The sequence below is a fragment of the Apteryx rowi genome, unplaced genomic scaffold (genome assembly GCF_003343035.1).
Source record: "Apteryx rowi isolate R43461 unplaced genomic scaffold, aptRow1 scaffold_223, whole genome shotgun sequence".
Taxonomy (NCBI): Eukaryota; Metazoa; Chordata; class Aves; order Apterygiformes; family Apterygidae; genus Apteryx; species Apteryx rowi.
In genome coordinates this window covers 811,644-832,651 of record NW_020448564.1, presented here as the reverse complement: position 1 = coordinate 832,651, position 21,008 = coordinate 811,644, and the positions used below count along the sequence as shown (strand labels likewise).

At 41.9% G+C, this 21,008-nt stretch overlaps 2 protein-coding genes across 6 annotated transcripts in view; both read right to left on the bottom strand.

The window, feature by feature from the left end:
• Window positions 1-537, bottom strand: part of SGSM3 (small G protein signaling modulator 3) — a 29,568-nt gene extending 29,031 nt beyond the window's left edge. Inside the window, exon 1 of the mRNA XM_026065061.1 lies at window positions 471-537. The gene's annotated coding sequence lies outside the window, so the exon portion shown is untranslated. The remainder of the gene's footprint in view (window positions 1-470) is intronic.
• Window positions 538-2,650: 2,113 nt separating this feature from the next.
• The window catches only part of ADSL (adenylosuccinate lyase), a 33,079-nt gene continuing 14,721 nt past the window's right edge, over window positions 2,651-21,008 (bottom strand). The window contains exons 1-13 of one of the 5 annotated variants that reach the window (XM_026065078.1): window positions 20,156-20,264; window positions 15,715-15,918; window positions 14,512-14,556; window positions 13,612-13,691; window positions 11,271-11,442; window positions 10,928-10,974; window positions 10,424-10,514; window positions 9,414-9,483; window positions 8,248-8,395; window positions 6,070-6,160; window positions 5,447-5,536; window positions 3,112-3,288; window positions 2,651-2,794 (exon numbers count right to left, since the gene is read on the bottom strand). In XM_026065078.1, the coding sequence (XP_025920863.1) occupies window positions 2,708-2,794; window positions 3,112-3,288; window positions 5,447-5,536; window positions 6,070-6,160; window positions 8,248-8,395; window positions 9,414-9,483; window positions 10,424-10,514; window positions 10,928-10,974; window positions 11,271-11,442; window positions 13,612-13,691; window positions 14,512-14,556; window positions 15,715-15,879 (1,263 nt within the window). In that variant the 5' untranslated portion in view covers window positions 15,880-15,918; window positions 20,156-20,264 and the 3' untranslated portion in view covers window positions 2,651-2,707. Of the gene's footprint in view, window positions 2,795-3,111; window positions 3,289-5,446; window positions 5,537-6,069; window positions 6,161-8,247; window positions 8,396-9,413; window positions 9,484-10,423; window positions 10,515-10,927; window positions 10,975-11,270; window positions 11,443-13,611; window positions 13,692-14,511; window positions 14,557-15,714; window positions 15,919-16,916; window positions 16,941-20,155; window positions 20,265-20,433; window positions 20,662-21,008 lie in introns of those variants that run through there. The other 4 variants (XM_026065079.1, XM_026065076.1, XM_026065077.1 and 1 more) reach the window with 4 other exon arrangements.

Here is a 21,008-nt window from a genome sequence, read left to right as displayed (position 1 = left end):
CGCCGCCTCCCGCAGCCGGGGCGGCACCGTGTCTCCCACCCAGCCTCCTCCAAACAAACTTCGGAAAGTTCTGGGTACCCATTCCACTCAGATGTCTGTAAAAAGTAGGAGGAGATAGAGGGCACGGCACAGCATCTTCTCCTCCGCCTCAAATAAAAAGCTTTCATCCAAAAGATGTTACCTACACTTTGGGCATTAGCTGGTGCTTTTGCACTGGAAAAATCCTTTTCGCTCTAGCCTCGCTTCCTTCCCCCCACCCAATTCAGTCTGCACTGGAAAGAGGTGTTTGCATAGTTTGGAATGGGGAGCTGGCCAGAATAACAAGGTTTGTTTAGGGCTTTTATACACACACACCCTTATAGACTATATATTTGCATGTATACACATATATACATGCTTTCCATTGATTTTTTTTAGAAAACACAGAGACCAAGTAGAAGTTTCTCTCACTGATGATGACGCGCATTTACCAATACTGACAGATCCTCCAGTTCCTTTAACTGGAAAAGATGGCATGAAGTGACGAGAATTGAAATTCAGGCCATCTGACCAAACACTCCAGCAGCTTGCTATTAGCCTGCGTAACAGCTTCAAAGGAGGCAGCGGAAGTCCATTGCTCAAGATGTAATTAGACTGGATAAGCCACCAGTTGCCGGAAAATGAATCTGTGCTTGGTAAGACACGGCAGGAGCCATTTAGTACTTTTCCATCATTTGGCACTAGATTAATTTTAATTCTGAACAGGGAACAAACTGCTGCTTTATGTGTCACATCTATCAAGGATATGGGCTAAAGGGATACATACCAGAATAAATTGGAAGAGTGATCTAGCCTTTCAAATTATTAAAAGATCTGCTTATGAAGCACTTTATTTGGGCCAACTTCAGCAATCAGAGGAAGGTGGGAACTACGTCTCCGGCAAACACCRTACAGGCATATGCCTCCACCAATTGTATTGGAAAAAAGAAAGTGCGTTCTCAAATCAAGCTCTTTGTAAGAGGGGAGAACCTTGGTGAGGCCTTCAGAAGCATATACGTATCATGCTGCAATTTCCTACGAAGGTGACATTTTCCATATGTCACTTTTTTTTTTTAATAAACTTTCCACGAAAACAAATCCAATGCCTCACAGCTGGCAGCCTCTATCCAGCACAAAGCATTTTCAGATGATGATGAGAAAAGATATGTCATCTGTTCCTTTTCTCTGCACAGGGCTTTTTCTCCCCTCCCCAGAGGAAGGAAAGAGGACCAAACCAAAAAAGAGAAGGACTTCTAAGTCTCTGTTTTCTCTCTTGGTTATCCATTTGAGCAACAGTCTGAAAATTACCAGTGTGCAGTTAAAGCTATCCTTTTCAAACAGATGGCTAATTAAATTTTAATAGGGCAAGCAGGCAAAATATTTTAAACACCATCAAACTCACAAATGTTTGAGACATTTTGAATGCCACAGTCCAGAGGCAAGGTAGACAGAGTAGTCGAGGTGAGGGGCATTCATGGCCTGAAGCTTCCCACTTCTTTGAGTACTTAATATAGGCTAGTCCCATTAAAACATGATATTGTATTTTGAAATCATCTTTAAACAATGATGGCCTCAAGGACAGCAGGTAGTTTCTTTCAATTAGTTCTGCTTTTGTTAATTCTCTTCCAGCAATCACACTTCAAAAAAAAAAAAAAATCAAGTAATTCTGATCATATCATCTCTGAGAGTCTGAATAAATAACAGAGGTAGGACAGAGCTTTTTATTGCACTGAAGTAAAAAGAAATGGGCTGTACAATAACGACACTGGAAGAAGTGGTAAGGGAGTCTTTCCAGTTTAAGTCAAAAGCAGAGGAGTTTGGTCCAGAACTGAATGTCCAGTAAAGCACAGACATAAATAGAAGAACATTCAGGGCCAGAAACAATTGAATTTCTTGAATTTCTCTAGCATCCAACAAATACCCCCATCTTTCATTTTCTCTTTCCTTATCAGACAAAACTTATTTACTGTAGAGAATGATTTGCACATGCCAGAGTCCACCTGCCATTCATTACCAAGCACCTACAGCCAAGGACCTGGAAAAGTAAATTGCAACAGCTGGTTCCTAAATTACATATGTAAATATGATTGCCAAAAGCTACAGAGCCACAGGTACAGTATTAAAACAGCCAAGGAGCATTATAAAGCCTTGAGGACCACCATTTTGATGCAGCCACTAAGTCCCATGGCCTCTCCACTTCATTATTCCTAATATTTTGGACCTATTTGCTCCCTAAATCACAGTACTCTGAAAGCCAGGACAGCCTTTTATCATCTTTTGAGTCATCTGTGGAGAAAGTTTAAGAACAGATGAGTAAGATGGCAACAGGAATGGACTCAGTTCCCATAGCCCATGCTCTTCAACAAGTCATATATGAATGCCAGGCAGCACCTRGCATTGCTCTTTTAAACAGCTGGCAGTGCTCTGTAAGGGGCCAATGAAAGGTACCGTGATAAAGGTACCTTGTCACAATCAAATGTCTCTCAGTAACTCGGCACACAAAACATGGAGGCTTGATTAAACAGCAGACAGGGAATGAAAAGCCCATTTGGAATCAAGGTGGCTATAGCTCTGGGGGTTAAAAAGGAAATGAACTATAGACAACTAACATAACATGACACAGTAAACAGACCTCATTCAATAAAGCTTTTATTATCATCCTGTACCCAAACACCTTTGTAGAATGAGCCTAAAGTGCCAGCTCAATTTTCCCACCCATCTTGCTTTGGTATGGCATTAGCGCTGGTCGAACCTCCTCCTTCAGGAACTTTGCCACCTGTTCAAGAAAAGGGGAAAAGAGAAAATTAGCAAAAGAAAGGATTCCCTTCTCCACCTCATTCAGACCTTGCTTGCCTCATTGAAGACTATCTCATAGAGGCCTCTAGCAGTCAAACATGTCCAGGGTCAAAAGTGCAAAGGCCACAGAGTAGAAAGACAAGGAAGTCAAGGAGAATGGAAAAGAGAAAGGTGTCCACCTTGGTAGTATGGGCAGATACAAAATATGCATGTTCTCTGGCATGCAAGGAGATGTAGGATTAGACAGTTCACTGCATAACAACCCGTAACACTTTTAGCCTCTTTCCACTACTTCACCTGCTGAGGAGCACGTCCAGTGAAGGAGGAGGGATCCAAAAGGCTTTCAAGATGTCCATGGATGGGGCTGAAGTAGGGATCAGCATGGACACGGGTAATGAGGTCATTATCACCCCCTTCCTGTTTCACAACAGCAGCTGCTTGCTGGGAAAGAACACGAATCTTCTCATGGCAATCCTGGCAGGGCAGAGAAAAGACGAGGGGAGAAGAAAAGAAAAAAGTCATTCCATTGTTACTGACAGCATATGTCCAGCCTGCTAACTTGTGTCAGAGGGAGAAAACATCAAAGCCTACTGCACTGGACAGCATACAAATGGAACACAGCCTGGACTGCAGTGTCATATATCACTATATTAAAACAAGATTTTCTTCATCCTTCTACATCTGCCCTTTAAGTTTAAAGGTCTGAATGACAAATACATTCCCTGTTCAATTATACCAAACACTAAGACAGTAGAATCCTTTCCACTTCTTCAAACCTCTAAATACTCTTGGGATTCACTATGGGATTTTTTTAGTTGTTCTATCCCGTGCTTACATGATTTTTCCAAAGACAGACTATAATAACTGTTCCCAAAATATTCTATGAACTGTAGTAAAAGAATTACTTATTCGCCACTAGTCATCCCCTGTATGGAACATCTTTGAAGCATAACAGTGCAAAACAGGCACAAGCTTGGAAAAGAAAAAAGAAAAAAACCTATTCAACTTAATGAGCAATGAGACTATGTAAACCACAGCTTACATAAAGATGGATGGAAAGAAAAAAAAAGCACAAAAACCTGAGGGCCTGAGACATCCTCTCTCAAGGAATCCTCACAAGAAACCAGCACTGTGAAAACCTTATAATAATTTCCCTAAAAGATTTCCTACTCATTTGACTTTCTGCAGAGTCAGGAACCATCTCCAAAATCAGATTAGGCTACCATGCTGGCCCTAAACTACAGCCATGTGGTCACAATTATAGCCATGTCAGGATCTCCTCCTCAAACGTATTATCCCCGATTAATCTTCAGTTCAGGGTAAAATGATCTACTGTTCCCTGTTTCCTCCATCTAAAGGACATCTTGCTCCAGCACTGACCTGCCCAGTTCTCTGCCCCAGAAGAAGAGATCAGTCTTTTGGATGTTCAGCAGTGGGAAAGGGCAAGGAGCTCCCCTTCTCTGCCACGAGGTGGGAAACCTCAGATTTGTCTTTAGAAAAGGTGCTGTATCTGTGTTCCCAGCACACAATAACAGAACATATTAATAGGAACAAGAATAGGTTTTATAACTGTGTAGAATTATAATTGAAGAGTATCAGAATGAAGGTAGGCCAATAACAAACAAATAATATTAGCTCTTCAATTGAATCAAAATAGAGAAAGGGGACTGTTTCGAAAATTAAGGGATACTTCAGAAAGAGAACCAGCTGAAAAGATATGGAAACTTATCCACATGATGTGAATCTTAATATGTTTAGTTAGGAAGCCTACTGACTGATCCAGTGATGAACATCAGAGAGACCCAGAAAAGAAACAGTGTTTCTTGACTAATATCATAGGTGAGTTGTCAGAAGTGTTTGCGACAACTAGAACCACATATCCCACCCAAGGCTTCCAGCAAACTCATCCACTGTTACTGTACTGCAAGTTTAACTTCTGTCCCTAATGTGGAAACAGTCACAGAAGGAAAAATTACTATCTAAAAGGTAAGTGAAAATAAGCTGGTTTATTAAGATGAAAATTTGATTTGTGAAATTAATGGATAAAGCACTAAATCTAATTGTGTCTGGATTTATTTGCTAAGAAAAACAKTTAATTTCAATTGGTTTGGACACAGAAAACTGACTGAAGGCCTATAAACCAAGTTAGTAATAACAAAGCACTATACCGAATTAGAGAAACGTAACACAAGAATGGATGGTTCAGAACGGTCTTACTTGCTTTGTCATTAACAGCACCAATTCATTCTTTAAATTTATAAGATATCCAAATACCAGCAAGTTCCATTTAAAGAAGTCCAGCCTGTGTTCCAAGTTCCTTCAAACAATTACCAAAAAAAAAAAAAAAGCTTACTGGTATCTACTGTAATAAAAATAGGTCTCTGTCTCCAGCATAGCCAGACAGATTAGCTCCAACACACACAGTGTTCCTAACAGTAAATAAGGATCTCCACAACTGCTCTCTCCTCAGAGAGCAGTCTAGCTTTGCAGCACCAGTGTAATACTAATAACTCTGTGAGAGCAGGTTGGGAACAGAAAGGTGGGATAGTCAGGAGAAGAGCCCAGATAGCTTTTGTTTCTCAAGAGTGAAATGCTAGGCAGTGAATACAGGTATTCTCAGCTGTCTTTGTACCTGACGATTGCCCCCTGCTTTCACCATTGCCATGATTATGTTCTCTGTGGCCATGAACGGCAGCTCCTGCCGGATCCTCCTCTCAATCACCTGAAAAAAACCCAAACAAACAAACCAGAAAACTGGTGAAGCTGAGACTCTTGGTGAAGTTTTCCTTTCCCCTTCAATCCTAGAGACTGTTCAATGATGCAAAGATAATTTCTCTTTTTGAACTTGGCTCTGGAAATCTAGAATTGAAGCTGATGATACTTAGAAGCTGTATCCCACGAGGAACGTTACTGCAGAAAAGATGTACTTTTTTTTTTTTCTTTAAGTATAGGTAAGTTACAGGACTGCAAGAGATCTGCCTTGACAGTACACTTTGGCAGTAAGTTCTACAGATCCCTTGTGCAGTTCAGAGAAAAAACGTCCCTTTGAGAAGTTCTGAATTTACTATCTTTTGGCTTCAACAAATTCCGTTTAATTTCTGTACTGCATACAGTGAGAATGGAGAGCAGAATTCAGAAACCCTTTGAGCTAGTAGACAAAAATGTAATCCTCTGAGTGGGAGGATTTTCACATATTTTGGCATAGTTGCAGCATTAACAAGGATGCAACACTGCACAGGTTATCTCCTGCTTTACCTTTGGATATACCACAAGTCCCTCGGAGATATTCTGCAGTGTACTCAGAATGATGTCAGCTGTGAGGAAAGCCTCAGCCAGACACACGCGCCTATGAAACACACATACCCAGGGCCCCAGTTAGTAATAAAAGGCCACGATCCAGTCTACCTCAGATCCAGCTCTTAAGTTTCTGTAGATGTCTCTAGATAGCATTACTGTGGCCCTAAACCTGAAGCTGTTCCCTATAGGTCCTTCTTGCTGTGTAAAGGTCACAACCAGGAAAGCTAAGGGACACCTTATAGCAGTAGTTCTTGAGCTGGGGAGAAGGGAGGGGGTGTTTGTTCCTTCTGTCAGTAGAGAGAGGGGAAGACAGGAAGAGAAAGGGTAAAGGCACACAATGAATTATGTTGGAGATTTCTATGATTACACAGCTAGGAAAGAGGGCAGCAACTTACAGAACTAGCAAACATATGCAAATCTCTTCCCCCCCATGCTCCACGTTGCCCTGGCTACTGATCCTACCCTGCAGAAATAGGGCTTGCTGCATGCTCATGCTGTGCCTGGCTGTGCTCAGTGGGGAGCTTCCAAAGTGATCCACGTGTTTGTTGGTTTCCTCAAGAGAGACCACTCTGTCACTAGCAGACTGCCACCTCCCTCCAAGAGACCAGCTCCTGGTCACTGAGGAGGTTCCTGACAAAGCAGAAAGGAGGGAAAGGACAGCAGTAGTAGGACCGAGCTGCAACAGTCAAAAGGCTCTGGGTCACTGTGCAGCAATTACAGCAACACCCACCTGTGACAGCAGTACTTCACCAGTTCTAAACTGTGGATATTTTAAAATATACTAGCGTTCGAATCTTGTGCTACAGTTAAGGCACCAAATTCTATCACACTGTCTTCAGAAGGACTCTATCTGCTATTTTGTAGGTTATATGCTTGCTTTTTCCCTACTTGCTCTCCTTTCAAAACACTTTAGCTTTGACAAGAAAAATCCAAGGCACAGAATTTCATAATTGGATTATGAGGTGGACAGATGAACTTTTCTATTCGGTTAGGTGGAAATAAAATTTGAACATTCCAGTACGTATCTTAACACTTGAYAGCTATGGGAAATAAACCTACTAGATCATCCAGTATCCAATTGCTTAAATTTTGCATTGTCTTCTGCTGTCCATGCAGCTCTTTTCTTAAGAAAACAAGTAGCATTTGCAGCTGTGGAGTCAAGCCATTTTGGGGAAAAGATCTTCTATTCTTTCATGAAATTTTATGCAGAAATTTTGTTTGCAAAGACATCTTTGAAATAACATTCTAATTAGTAATCTGAATACCAGACTACAGCCAAAACTGCTATTATTCACTGCTCCTCAGGCCCTGCATCTTAGAAATCTTGAGGTTTCTAAGATTCTTGGAGACCAAATTCTGTAACAGAAGACTACTTCAATAATAAAACATTTCAAAGGTAAATATAAGCTCTGTGCAAATTTAATACTAACTCAAAGATGAAAGCAATGAAATTAATTGCTGTCATTTACTTTATAATAATTATAGATAAGTACTGCTCATCTCAAAATAGTCATAACGAAGAAATACAGAACAATGCAAGGTTTGCTCAGTAGTATCTAAAAGACATGCATAGGTTCTCATGAAACTTCACTTACAGTAATAATGGTTTGTGCTCTTTCTTTAGGGTCTGAACAACTTCTAATAAGGAACAACATTTTAGAAAGAGATGGAAATAAGTTTCTTCAGACTAACTGGAGGATGAAGGGACTGTACATAAAATGCTGAACTATTCTGTAATATGTGAGGAGGACCAACAAGATCCAGGTTCAGAACAGACAGGAAGGAAAACTAATTTGAGAAATGTGAGAACTGATATCCTGTAGCATTGTGCTGTTGAGACAGGAAAAGACTAAAAGGCAGTTTATTACCCATGGCTTCTGCATCACTCTCTCTTTCTGCTGGTTTACTTTCTAGAAGATCTTGATGGTATAAAAACTAACAGTTTTTATCTGATCTTAAAGAGAGAGGAAATCAGTTTACAGTCTCTAGTCTCTATTGACACTGCTTTTCACCAAGGTGGTTAACTGTCAGCTTGAAGTTCAAGAACTATGGTTTTAGTTTAAAAATAGTATTTTCTAAATATATCAAAGCACCGTTTTGCACAAGAACTAAAACCACTGCATGATTTAAACAAACCTGTTGGCACTGTCATCCAATGTTCGCTCAAACCACTGCACAGAGGCCGTTTGGAGAGGATCCAGGACCAGAGTCATCAGGTGCCTAGCCAGGCTGCAGCACCGCTCTGAACGCATTGGGTTTCTCTTGTATGGCATAGCGCTTGAACCTGCGTAAGAAGAGAGGGTGATGAAAATGGCAATAGAAGAAGTGCATTCAGGAAAAAAGATGAAAGCCCTTCCCCCAAGAAGAAAACTATGTCAAGAATCATATTTTTGTCTAGAGCCTCAACACATGATGTTTTTTTAAGGACAAAACGGAATAATGACAATGATATACCATCACCCTTCTCCTTCAGATTAGACCATCCAACTGTGGGGAGAAAAAGAGTTTGAACACATTCTGCAGTTCTGCAAAGCAGATAAAATACTGCCACATGAAAAGAACAAGTGGACTTCATTTTTAGTCTGCAGTATTTAGCAGCACCTCTCTAGACTACCCATGGCAACTTCAGCAGTGTTTGAGACCCTGTCTGCTCAGTAACACTGCCCTTGAAAGTCAGATGCTTATACTGGCTGCCTTTTGCTCTGGTGAATGGAGATCAAAACTGATCATAAAATGCAGAATGGTTGAAGTAACAGATATGGCTAAGGATTAAGTTGCTGACTCAATCCTATGCAGCTATTTAGGGCACCTGAGACTTCCTCTAGCCAGATCCAAAACCTTCTCTTTCCCTTCTACCCACATCAGAATCATGTCATCGATATTTTTCTAGCAAGGGTCCAGTCTAATTTTATTATTCCAAATTTGTCTGTTTATGAAGATAAAATGCTGAGTCAAGCTGAAAACCTACAGCTCCAGTTAGCTTCAGTAAGAGTGGAAAACACTAAGTTCTGCTTAGACCCAGGCCCCCTTCTGTAGCAAATGGGATCGAAGTACTGACTGCTTCTGCTCTTTCCCAAAATCCAGGAAGTGCAAGAACAGAAGTCTGATTTTAATTACCTATTATATACCTAGAAATCTTTGAGTACTTTTTTTTGTTTTTAAAGGATTCAAAATATTAGTAACTTCAAACCCTAGTGTACTTAAAGCAATTTCTGTCAGTGACATTTCTAAGTTTGCTCAAAAGGCTGCACCAACATAAGTGGAAAAGTGCATACGCTGGTGCCAGAAATGCCATCCCTTACCAATCTGCTCTTTCTCAAAAGGCTCCTCTATTTCCTTCAGGTTGGCCAGAAGACGAATATCAGTACAAATCTAGGAAGAAAAGCAAGAAATTAATACACAGAACCAAACTAACACATGCCAGTATGAATTCCTGTCAGCGTGCTTGAAGACTTGCTTGCCTCTGTGTCCAAGAAGTAAATTGGGGAGACAGTGAAAAATTTGACAAAAAAATTGACACTGCAATCATGCTTTCTGGCATAGCTTTACAATGTAGAAGAAAAGGGGCCAGATTTTCTAAAAGAGAATATTATACTGAAACTCTTAATTTAGGCCTAAAAATTCTCTTAATTTAGGCCTAAAAATCCCACGTAAAGAGAGCATAAGGAAAAAAGGATGCCCACCATATTAGAATACAACAGGACTCTAAGAGGGCAGATGTTTGCAGGGAATGGAAGAGATACCAGGAGGGAACACTGAAAAAGCATAACAAAATTACACAGTGATTTACAAACACAGATAATGTGTGTTCACTGAACCAGGCAGCCTACAAAACTAAGACAGAAGAAAATACCACAGATCACTTAGCCCAAGARGGGGGAGGGAGGGAATGGAGATAAATCAATGAAAAGAATCCACAAGGACAGAGAGAATAACACCATTATCAGAGAAGCAATTAGCTAGAAGCAAATGGTGAATTTTAAAAACTCATACACCACTAGGAAAGACATTTACTCTAATTGGATCAATTTTAGCACAGATTAGACTAATATCTGGTGTGGGATTTGTTAACCCATCTTAGCATCTGCTCAGTAAACTTGTTTTATCTGCCACTGGTCTTAAGACCTTGTAGCTACGATGTAACTATGTAGGAACGCACCTAGCGATGAATTTACATGATCACAAAGAGAACAGCTGAACAACAAACACCAATTAATGTTTTTTGAGGAAACCATTCTGCACAATGAGCTCCTTCCCTTCAAGATCCATAATGCCTCCCCTTCTCCCTCCTATATATAACTATGGTGCTCACCTTGTGTATAGATGCCCCCAGACTGGCCAGCACAGACAGGACTTCAATATCCACCTTGCGACTATAGGTTTGCCCCGTGACTATATAAGCCCTAGAAATAAGCACAGAATAAATTAAGTGCTCTGGGCACGTGCAACTATACTGCAAGACTTTGAGAAAGGAGTGACAATGCCTGTTTAAGTAGATAAGATTGTCATTCTTCCTCGATGGGAACATCTTTGGATTCAGGCTGTTGATTTCTGGAGGCAGCATGCATGTGAAAAGAGAGCAGCAGAGGAAAAATGGACAGCTGCGCTTTGATAGGGAGACAAGTAGAAGTGGCCTATTTAGGAAGTGGAGTGTCCTGCAAAAAACTGCAATTGGGAATGGAAGATTGCAAGAGGATAAAATGAACAGCAGCACAGGTGTCAATTCAGCAGTTAGCAGAATCTGGGCCAAGATGGACAGCAGGAGTCAAACTTTGTTAACACCAAATTTAGGTTACTAAGCATGCTTGTTACATACCGTTTAAATCCTGCCTTTGCAGTCACTAATCTGTCCAGCTCTTCCACCTCAGGGGGAAAGAAAACAAAACAAATGGGACCTCAAAATGCAATGACTGAAGACAGGCAGCAACAGCAAAAAGGATCCTCTGCTCTTCTCAGTTAACTGCCAACAAACCTCATACTTGCCTGAAAGTATCCCCTCCCCCAAATTCTGTTTGCTTTCACACAGTTTGGGTCCCCAAGGGATCACAGTGCCCTTGCTAATTTGATGCCAGAATCTCCATATTCCCCTAACCACAACAGCATGCTGGGGGGAGAACTGGAGAGACTAGAAGTCCACTCCCTTGGTTGGGCTGACTTACTTTGCTATGGTCTCCCTCAAAGAGCTGCAAGAAACTGGCTTGAGTGCCAGTGGTGCCTTTTACACCCCGAAAGCGCAGGTCATCCCGAGCCTGCTCCAGTTTCTGCAAATCCATGCACAAGTCCTGAATCCACAAGCAGCAGCGTTTTCCCACAGTGGTGAGCTGTGCAGGTCTAAAAACAACCAAGAACAGAATGCGACTCATGGACAATCTGCACAGCAACTCCACAAGGACTACTCTTAGCTGCTGAGTCTACTCTTGAAGCTTGCTTGCAGGTCTGTCTCTCTCAGACTCCTCAGAGCAGAAATTAAAAAGACCTGGCTTAAGTAAGAAGATGTAACAGCACATATATAACTCCAATAAATGATACTAGAAGATATGATCATTCTTTTCAGGAATTAGATGTAGCTACACTGAGAGAAAATAGTAATTCTAGTTTCTGTGCATGTTAGAAAGGGGATTAAATTCCATTCCGTTTATGTGTGGAAGAAATAAGTGAGAATAGATATCTGAAGGCATCTGTTTAAATACTGGGCTTTTTAGAGTTTCTTAAAAAAAAAAGTGACTGGAGGCCCATTACTCAGAGCATCTAAAACTGGTTATACTGTGTTTTTCCAGAATTCTGCCAAATGGAAAAGCCTCAGTCAGTGCACGTAATGTGACTTAACAGATCTGCTCCCCAGTCTCCATATTTCTGCTCTTCAGTCACAATTACTCTGATCCAAAAATCGGATCTATTTTTAAAAGTTACTGAATTGTTGGAAACCGTCATCTCCCTCTGTCCCGCACATTTCCCCCACGCCTCAGGCCCCAGGAGCCGCGGTTTATTTGAGGCCCGAGGGCGCCCCCTGCTGGACCGCGGCCGCGACGGCCGCAGGTGCCGCCGCCTCACCGGCACCAAACTCAAACAACAGAAACCCGAGGGTTGGTAGAAACAGCAAAGATATCAGACCTGCTCTCCTAATTCTGATATTCAAGGACAGAGGACATACAGGCTAACGTAAAGCTCACTGAGTTCTGACGTGAATTTCTCAAACCAGAAATATTCATGTACACATTGTGATTTTAAACGATTACTGCTCTTCTAAGGGACTATTCCTTGTTTACAAAATGTATTTCTCAGCCTCTGGGCAAAAGTGTGATAATTAACAATCTTGTTATCCAGTATTTTTTGTAAGACTTCCACCTTGAAATGCATATCTGCAACTTCAACCACACTGCAAATGTTTTGCAGAGAAAATGGTGACCTTACAATGAGCCTGGAAGTTAAACTATTTCAAATTCTTCAGAATGAACTCTAAAGAAAACTGCTACACTATTTCAAAAATACTACACTTCTTGAATATTCCTTTGCACTCCTTCCAAAAGTCAAGGTAAAACTGAGCCTAGAGAATACTCCTCTGACAACCTGTGGATGAAGAGAGACATAGGACTGGAGCTGATGTTGCTGTATATTCCATGCCAGCTCAATCATCAGTCAGGGACCGGACCTGACCTGATGCTCCCTCTCTCCTTCAGGAGTCATTCTAAAGTGTAAAACATCCAGTTTGACATGATCTGTGCTTAACTGCCCTGGCCCTAATGTTCTGCATCACCAGGAGTGGGAAATCCAGGCTTACCTCAAAGTTTAAAGCCTCTAAAAGCAAACAACTATCTTCCTTGAAACAGCAGATTAACCTACCTCCCCCAGCAACAGGCCTATCCAGATCTTGCTGTTCCTTGACAAAGCAGTCTGCCTGAAAACAGTCAATGCCAGCTGTGCTACACAAAAAATGTGTAGTTTCCTAAGAGACAGAAAACTGTTGTCCCCAAACAGGGGAAATTCTTCCTGATTCTTCCCAGGGATCCATTTATGGATATATGAAAACTCTTGAAACCATTGCTTCAGAAGAAAGCTTCAGCTGCATTGACAGATTGAGTAGGTGTTTTTTCCTGCCAGTATCAAGTTTTTCTAAGCTGCAGTTGAAGCTGACTTAACTGACAGAAAAACAAGCATTACAAAAATGTGACCGGAAGATAGGCTTACTGCAATTCCCAATCATGTCTTCCGAAACAGCCCAGAATTTACACATCTGTGTTAGCAAGTAAGTTGTTCCTTATGAAACTGTATTAAAACAACTGCTGACAGCTATTCACAGCAACAGTTCAATTTCCTGAGATAAGACTGGAGTTAGGCACATGCCCCTTTTCTGAACTTCACACAACGACTTAATGATGTGCAGAAGTACCAGCTGCCACTGATCATAAATGGGAAAAAGAAGAGAGAAAGAAAGAGCAGTACCCAGTCAATTTATCCAAAGCACAGTCAACAAAATGTAAGCAAAAGCTTCTGACTACTTACTGGTAGTGAGTGAAGCCCAAAGTAGGCAGGTCAGCATACTTCTCAGCAAAGTTGGCCAGCCGGCTGATCACCCTGGCGAGCTGGTGGATGCAGAGAGGATAGAAAAGAGGCAGAATGAGGGTGGGTGGAAAAGCAGAAGCTGGCATGCTTAAGCACAAATGATGCTGTCAGAAAAGGGGGAGGAAAACAAGTGCTTAATGCTTGAATATCTCCCTCTAAGTGTAGAACATGGTACACTGCATTTTTTGAGGGCATGCACGTAATTTTTTGCTTTCTACAAAACTCAAGTAGGAAATGATACAGTAGCTGAACTTCATCTCAGGCTAGCCCAGTCCAGCCCAGTCCTCATTCCCAACCCAATCCTGCAGCTGGTTTATCCCTAAGCCTTTTCTTTTTTTCCTGGAACTGATCAGAAATAAAGTTGCCTGGGGTATAACATCGACACATTTACAATTCAGGGCAGTAGGGTGCCAAGACATTCAGGTGAGCTAGGCAATACTGCACTACACTCCCCCAATCTGACATTTGACTTCAGAAAATTGTATTATATAGCTTCATGAATGCCTATGCACTCCTAGAAATACAGTATGGGGATGCCTAAGCTGGTCCTGAAAACAATACAGTTTTCTGAAACTGGTACCTATGGCACAGATAAATGGCTAGTAAATAGCAAAGTGTTGCTTATAATTCCCTTGGTGAGCAAAAAAGCTTTGGGGAAAGACTTGAAAAAGAAAAGGATGCCTTGGGGAGAAGACAACTGTTCACTTGCTTGAGAATAACCCAGGCAGGCAGCTCCTCCTAGCTCCCCAGCAGGGCCTAGGAAAATCCAGGTTAAACACAGTCCATTAACGTGCCATCAGTGCTGCCCACTTCTGAAATACTGCACAACCTCCTTCTCACCTTGGGTAGCAGCAGGTTAAACCCATCACGGAGGACAATCAAATCCTGGAAGAAGAAAGAAAATTTGGGCCACCTCCAACACCACTCATTCAATCTGAAGGACAAGACACAATGGCTTCTCTATTAACATAGAGAGGACACATAATTAAAACGCTCTGCCTGCTCTGAAGTCTCTTATAAGGAAGCCTCTGTTTCCCTTCTTGAATCAGAATACGGCAGGGAACTTCTTATGACAAAAATGCTGGATCCATCATTGTCCCTTCTGTACTAACCACAAAAAAATCATATTGGATAGTAGAAGACCCATTTCCACTACTGGGCAAAACAAATTATTGTTTTGAGATACTCCTGATGTCCATGGAACAGGAGACTAAATCATTCATCCCAGGTGGAAAATACCAGCACTGTATGCTCAAGGTAGCAGGAYAGTAAGTAGACTCTCAGGTAGCAGTTCTCTTAACTTGTTCTGTTGAGACTCAAGTACAGCTAGGTCCCAAGTGTCACAAGAAAGGTAGATATTACCTAAAAGCCAAACATGTTTGTAAGGGAGTAGGGTAAAAATAATCACACAGCAGCTCCTTGCAGGACAAAAGAGGATGAGAAGTTGCAATGACTGACATACAGAAACAGCAATACAACAGGAAATTAGGCTTCAGTTTGTATTCAGTTTTATACAGGTTATTCACAAACACTTTACAGTTCTGTAGAATGGTGGTGGTATTTTTTTATTTAACAAACTTATCCATTCTCTTGGCTACTGAAATGATTTATCCTGAATGAATGCAGAGATCCCAAGCAGCAATTGAAAGCTCATGAGCTACTTATATCAGAGGTGGCCTTATTTTGCAAGCTGGTGAATTCTTGTCCTATTGGCATAGCCAAATTTTGTGTGCATTTGTTAACTCTCAAGATCATGAATATCTTATCTCCTTGAATATATAACATGCAAGCAGAGCTTAGGGAACAGTTAGTTTGCTGGTGAATCTTGTTTCATATCAAAAGGAAGCAAGCAAAAGGGGCTTGCTTTCCCAGAGTAGCTAGAATAAAGGGAAATTAACTTCAACAGCAAAAGTAATAAAAATGTTTGAAAAAATCTACTGAGCATTATTTTAAATAGAAAAGTTTATACAAAGCTATCAAGTGAGCAGCTCTGGCTTTGTTTCAACCAGCTCTGCAAGCATTAAACTGAAAATATTATATTACCGTATTATCCCCTACATAACAGGAAGTGGCTCCAAGGTGAATGATGGCTGCAGCTTTTGGACAGCAGTGGGCAAAGGTGTGAACATGGGCCATCACATCATGACGCAGCTTCTTCTCTTCCTCTGCTGCCATCTTGAAGTCTATGTTGTCCAGATTTGCTTCCATTTCCTGTATTTGCTCATCTGTGATTGGAAGGCCAAGTGACTGCAAGGAGAAAGAACTTCCTATTTCCCTTTGTCTTTAAGAGACAATCCAAATTGAGACAGTAGCTGTTCAGATAATTTACTCCCATATGACACATCTTGGAAGCATGGCAATTTGGCACAAGCAAGGCCCCAGTCAAGAGTTGTAACAGCAAAAGTTTTCATTCTAGAGCTCTCCAATCTTTTCCAATAGGATAGTGTTCATGCTTAGATGTTTCTCTTGGGCTTCGTACTTTCCTCAATCACATAACATCCTTGCAACACCTCTAAAAATTAGTCTCATGGAAAAATAATATAGTTTCAGCTTCTTTTAATGTAATTCACCCTTTGGGTAAAGGACAATCCAGCTACCACATGATGAGCTAGCTTGTGTTGGGAAGAACTCTTTGGATAAATAGTGGGCTTGGAACATACAGAAATCAAAGGTTGTCTGTACCTTTTTAAAAGTCCTCCTAAAATACCTCATTTCAGTCCAAAACTGGAAGCTAGGGAAATTAGTTGCTTGATGTGGATGTAGGAGACAAATGCTCTTAGTTCAAGTTTAAAGATACTTGCTAAGCTTTTTCAGCAAGCTAACTTAAATGCAGAATAAGATACCAAATTACAGAATTATGCACTGGTATAAATCTTGCATGGTTCTGTACTTGCACAAGTCAACTAAGTCAAGAGCAAGTTTTTTTTCGTGATACCAGGAGTATAAAAATCTCATAATGAACTTGACATTACTGCCTTTTCTAAATTAAAATGCTACCATCTTGCACATTAGTAATTGCAATTCACCAATCAGGAAGCTTTAGTGATATAAAGCACTTCAAAAGATAAAATCAAAACTAATAAAATGTTTTGCACATGTGGAATCTGGAACTGCAGAAGTAAGCAAGGGAAGCAGATGGGTCTTCAAGGACCTCATCAGGTAATTAGTACCCACATAACTTAAAAATGGCATATTTCAAGGGTGGTTACATAATCATGACTGTTCAGACGAAGGAGGAAAAGTACCTGGTGCCAGATTGCTGTCTTCAAGGTGTACAGGTACAGATAGTAACTACCTGAAAGTTGTAACAGCAACTCAGGCCACTCAGCAGGCAATACAATCTTGAGCCAGGATTAAAATCTCCTACCTTGTTCACACATCCATGATTCATTCTGAAAAGCTGACCATGGCATGTAGTCACTGACAACCGCACAAAGAGGAGAGAATTAATTCCCAAGAAAAGGGATGACTGGTCAACCTTACATGTACAGAAATACATGTACGACTAGGGCAGTGCCAAGGCAAATGCTGTTTTCATGCATCCACAAACATTACTCGAAGCCTCTTCCCTATGACTTTTTACCAATACTGACAGGACCTCAGGGAGAAAGCAACCAGATGTCCTTCAAACCTGTATACCTAAGAAAACTAAGTAGAAAAACTACTAGAGGGAGACCACAGGATTTCTTCAAAGTACTACAGGGCAGTGATCCCACTGCACTCTCTGGCTTTTGCTTTTAAGGTGTCACTCCTCAGAGGTCATCCCAATACTTTGATGCAATGCTGTAACAGCTACAACTGTTCATTCACCCCCACTCCTAATGGACAGGGCAAAGCAGATGGATAATATGGGACATCTCCCACAAACAGGATGAGAACACTGGCCTGCTCTTCTAACAAAGAACATACTGCAGAAGAATACTGAAACTTAAATAGCACAAAAAAATAAATCGGGACCTACTATAGGCTCCTACAAATAAGAGCAAAAGAACGTTCAGTGATGCTGCAGGATGTCAAAGCCAATTCTAACAGAAGGAAGAGCTCCATAAAATGCATATTTATCTTTTGAATAAGGTATTATTTAGGTCAAGAGCTCAATGTTCAAAGAAAAGAAAAAAAGAATGAGGCATTAAATATCATAATACAAAGGAATTAATGTTTAAAAAAAAAACAACTAGAGTTTTGGAAGGGGTATAAACTTATGTACTTCAGGTCTTAATCCAAACTCTAGCTACTGTGAGTTGAGAGAAGATTAGTTTAAGAAGCTATCTCTTAGCAATCACAGGCTTTGCTGAGTCTCCTCTGTCAAACTCCTGGTATTACCTGCTATAAGGAACAAAATACAAACTGGAAAGATTTTCTGTCTAATCCAGGTTCCACTGTACTAATTTTTCAGTTCTCATTTCACATATTCCAAGTGGATTACTCCTAAATTTCTCCTGTAAGTATGGTCAATATTGAAACCATTTACCTGACCCTCATCCTTCACCTAAAATTCATCACTAACCTTCATGCCCCTTCTTTTTCTTCCCTGCAACTTTCAGAAAATCTGTAGTTCCTATTATTCTGATTTACTGCAAAAGAAGCTTCTAGGCTTATCAGAGAGGCAACGTATAAATGGCTTGAAAGATAGTGAGAATAGGTAATGGAGTAAGTATTGCCCATGGTTCACTCACTACCTACTTTTTACAATGCCCCCAAAGAGAACTACTGTGCATCTTCCATAAGGAACCTGAGGAAACTGCTTGTGATTATACATATCTCTTAAACTGACCACTGACAGAGCTAACAGGTGCTGAAAATAGCTGGCTCTCCTCATTCAGTCCAGAGCTGACATCAGAAGACTAACTCCTCAGGAACGAGGACACCATATAAAAATAGTAGCCTCCCTCCTCCCACTACAAATGTGGCGCTCAAGAAACTGCAAGACCTGTTGCTACGTTCTGTAACCAAACTTTGGCACTGGAAACGGGAGGGAAAACGAGTCAGGAGATAGGTACACAGGGGACCCTGAGTCCAGGGCTTGGGAGTGGAAACCTAGAGATCTCACACTGGCTCTTTCAGCAAGTTGCTTTTCCCTATTGGGCACGTCATGTAAAATACTTTGTTCTCTAACAGAAAAAGGTGATGATTGTCTCCTGGAATTATTATGTGACAAGGGAATTAGTGTGTAAATTGCCATGCTTTGAGCATGCAAGCTCCTTATGCATGCATTCTTAATACAACATTTCCTACACAAAAGAGATTTGCAGTCTGTTCACTCTAACATCTCAACGGTGACAATACCCAGTACCTCATATTTTAGTAGAAGGCTTCTATTTAACACAGCCGTATACTTGCATCCTCAGTTTCTAATATATCATGTTTGGTGAGGCCACCATAGTAGTTTAATCCTCAAACAGAGAAGTAACACATCAGTGACAYTGTGAATGGCTCCTTCGTTCTCCAGCATGGTGCTTCTCTGCCTTTCTGGTAATAATAGCTAGACCTAGTGCTTAGATTTCTTCCTATCAATTCAAGCACTTTGAAAATGGAAACTGAAGGTTTGTGCACAGAAAAAATGGACAGCGATTATCTTTGAAAGTTATCCTGTCAGAGGGCAAGGCAGCTTGTTTTTTTTTTTTTTGTTTTGTTTTTTCTTCCTGGAACATATTACAATGTTTTCACTGTCAAAAGTTGATATGAATCTTCTCCTTCTCAGGGTATRCCAACAACATTACAAGGAATTAAGTTAGTGCATCTTAACATGTGACTGTCTCAACTAAGAAGCAATAGTTGCCATGTACGTACCTTTAATTAAGGCAAAATTCAAAGTAAAATGATTTAACTTAAACTATGTTCTTAAAACGTTAGCTATATAGACTCTACTAACACAACAGCTTGCAAATATGAACATACTCTCAGTCTCCCCTTCCTAATGGCCGAACTGATACAAATCCTTTGCGCTGTCAGCTCTACCTCTCAGAAATGCGATAAGCACTTCTCAAACAAGTGTTCTGCTCGCTTAGGACAGGATTAAACTTATCTCTGAAATTTGGGCTACCTAGAAACCATTGGCTGCAGAATGACTGGGGTGGTCCGTGTGGCACAGATTAACAGCAAACTGATTGCACCATAGAGTATTTCACATCAGTCACACCTCCTGGAAAGTAAACAGCCCACTGCTGGAGAAAGGACATTCGTGTTTGCTCAGAAGGTAAAACCCCCCTACCACCCACAAAAAGTTGCTTACCAAAGCTTTTACAAAACTAATTTCACAAAGAAGGGAAAAGTACAAGAGGGAGGGTATGGAACAAGAAAACCTGATTTGCTGGGGGATGACAGGTGTATTAAGGGTGACGTACAAAAGATTGTGTAAAACTGAGCCTTCATCCCCCCCCCCATTTTTTTTTTTTTTAAGGTTTGAAGGTTAGTTTTCTTCCACTTAACCTGGACAAACCAAAACCATTGTTTCACCTCCAATTTTTGAACTTTTCGAATTAACCTTTTGAATTTGGGATGCCTCAGGAAAGCACCGCTGCTGGTTGTTGCATCAAAGCGTAGAGACGGCCGTGGCGAGGCGGTCCCGCAAGCATCACACAGGCGAAACGAGCAAGGGGTGAGGGCGGCGAACAGCTCGAGTACCAAACCCCGCACCCTGCGGAGGGCCGCGTTCAGCTCCCGTACCCCCCCCCCCGGCCAGGCACCCTCGCCCTTCTGCCGGGGAAGGGAGGCAGGGTCGGGCCCCCGCGGCGCCGCCGAGGCCTCCCCCGGGGCCGTTACCTTCTCAGCCTGAGCGAGGTAGAGCCAGAGGCGGCGCCAGGTGCCGAACTTCTTCCTCTCGCTGAAGTTGAACGCCATCTCGGCGCTAGCGTAGCGCGACACGAGCGGCGAGCGGTAACGGGCGAGCATGTCCTCTTCCGCGCCGGGGGTCGCCATGGCGGCGGCGGGTAACGGCCACCAAGAGGCCGCGCGGCCGCCGGCAGCCCGGGAAAAGGGCGGTGGTGGCCCCGCCCCCCCGCTGCTGCCAGGACCCCGCCCCCGTCTGGCCGGCGCCGCCGCGCCCCCTGGCGGGCGGGAGGCTGCGCCGCGGGCAGCGCGGTTCCCTCCCTAAACGAGAAGCTTCCCCCTCTCTCCCCCGCTTTGGGGCACAAACCCACCTTCTTCCGACAAGGCCCTGCCCACGCTGCTAAATAAATGCGGCTCCGGCGTTGAAGAAAAGAGCTTGTCACGTGCAAGGACCCGAATTAAAAGGAGAGCACAAGACTAAATACGTGAGTGTGTGTGTGTGTGTATGCGCGTGCGTGCATACACACACGGATGCTCGCAGTATCAGCTATCACTGTATCAATGGGGAG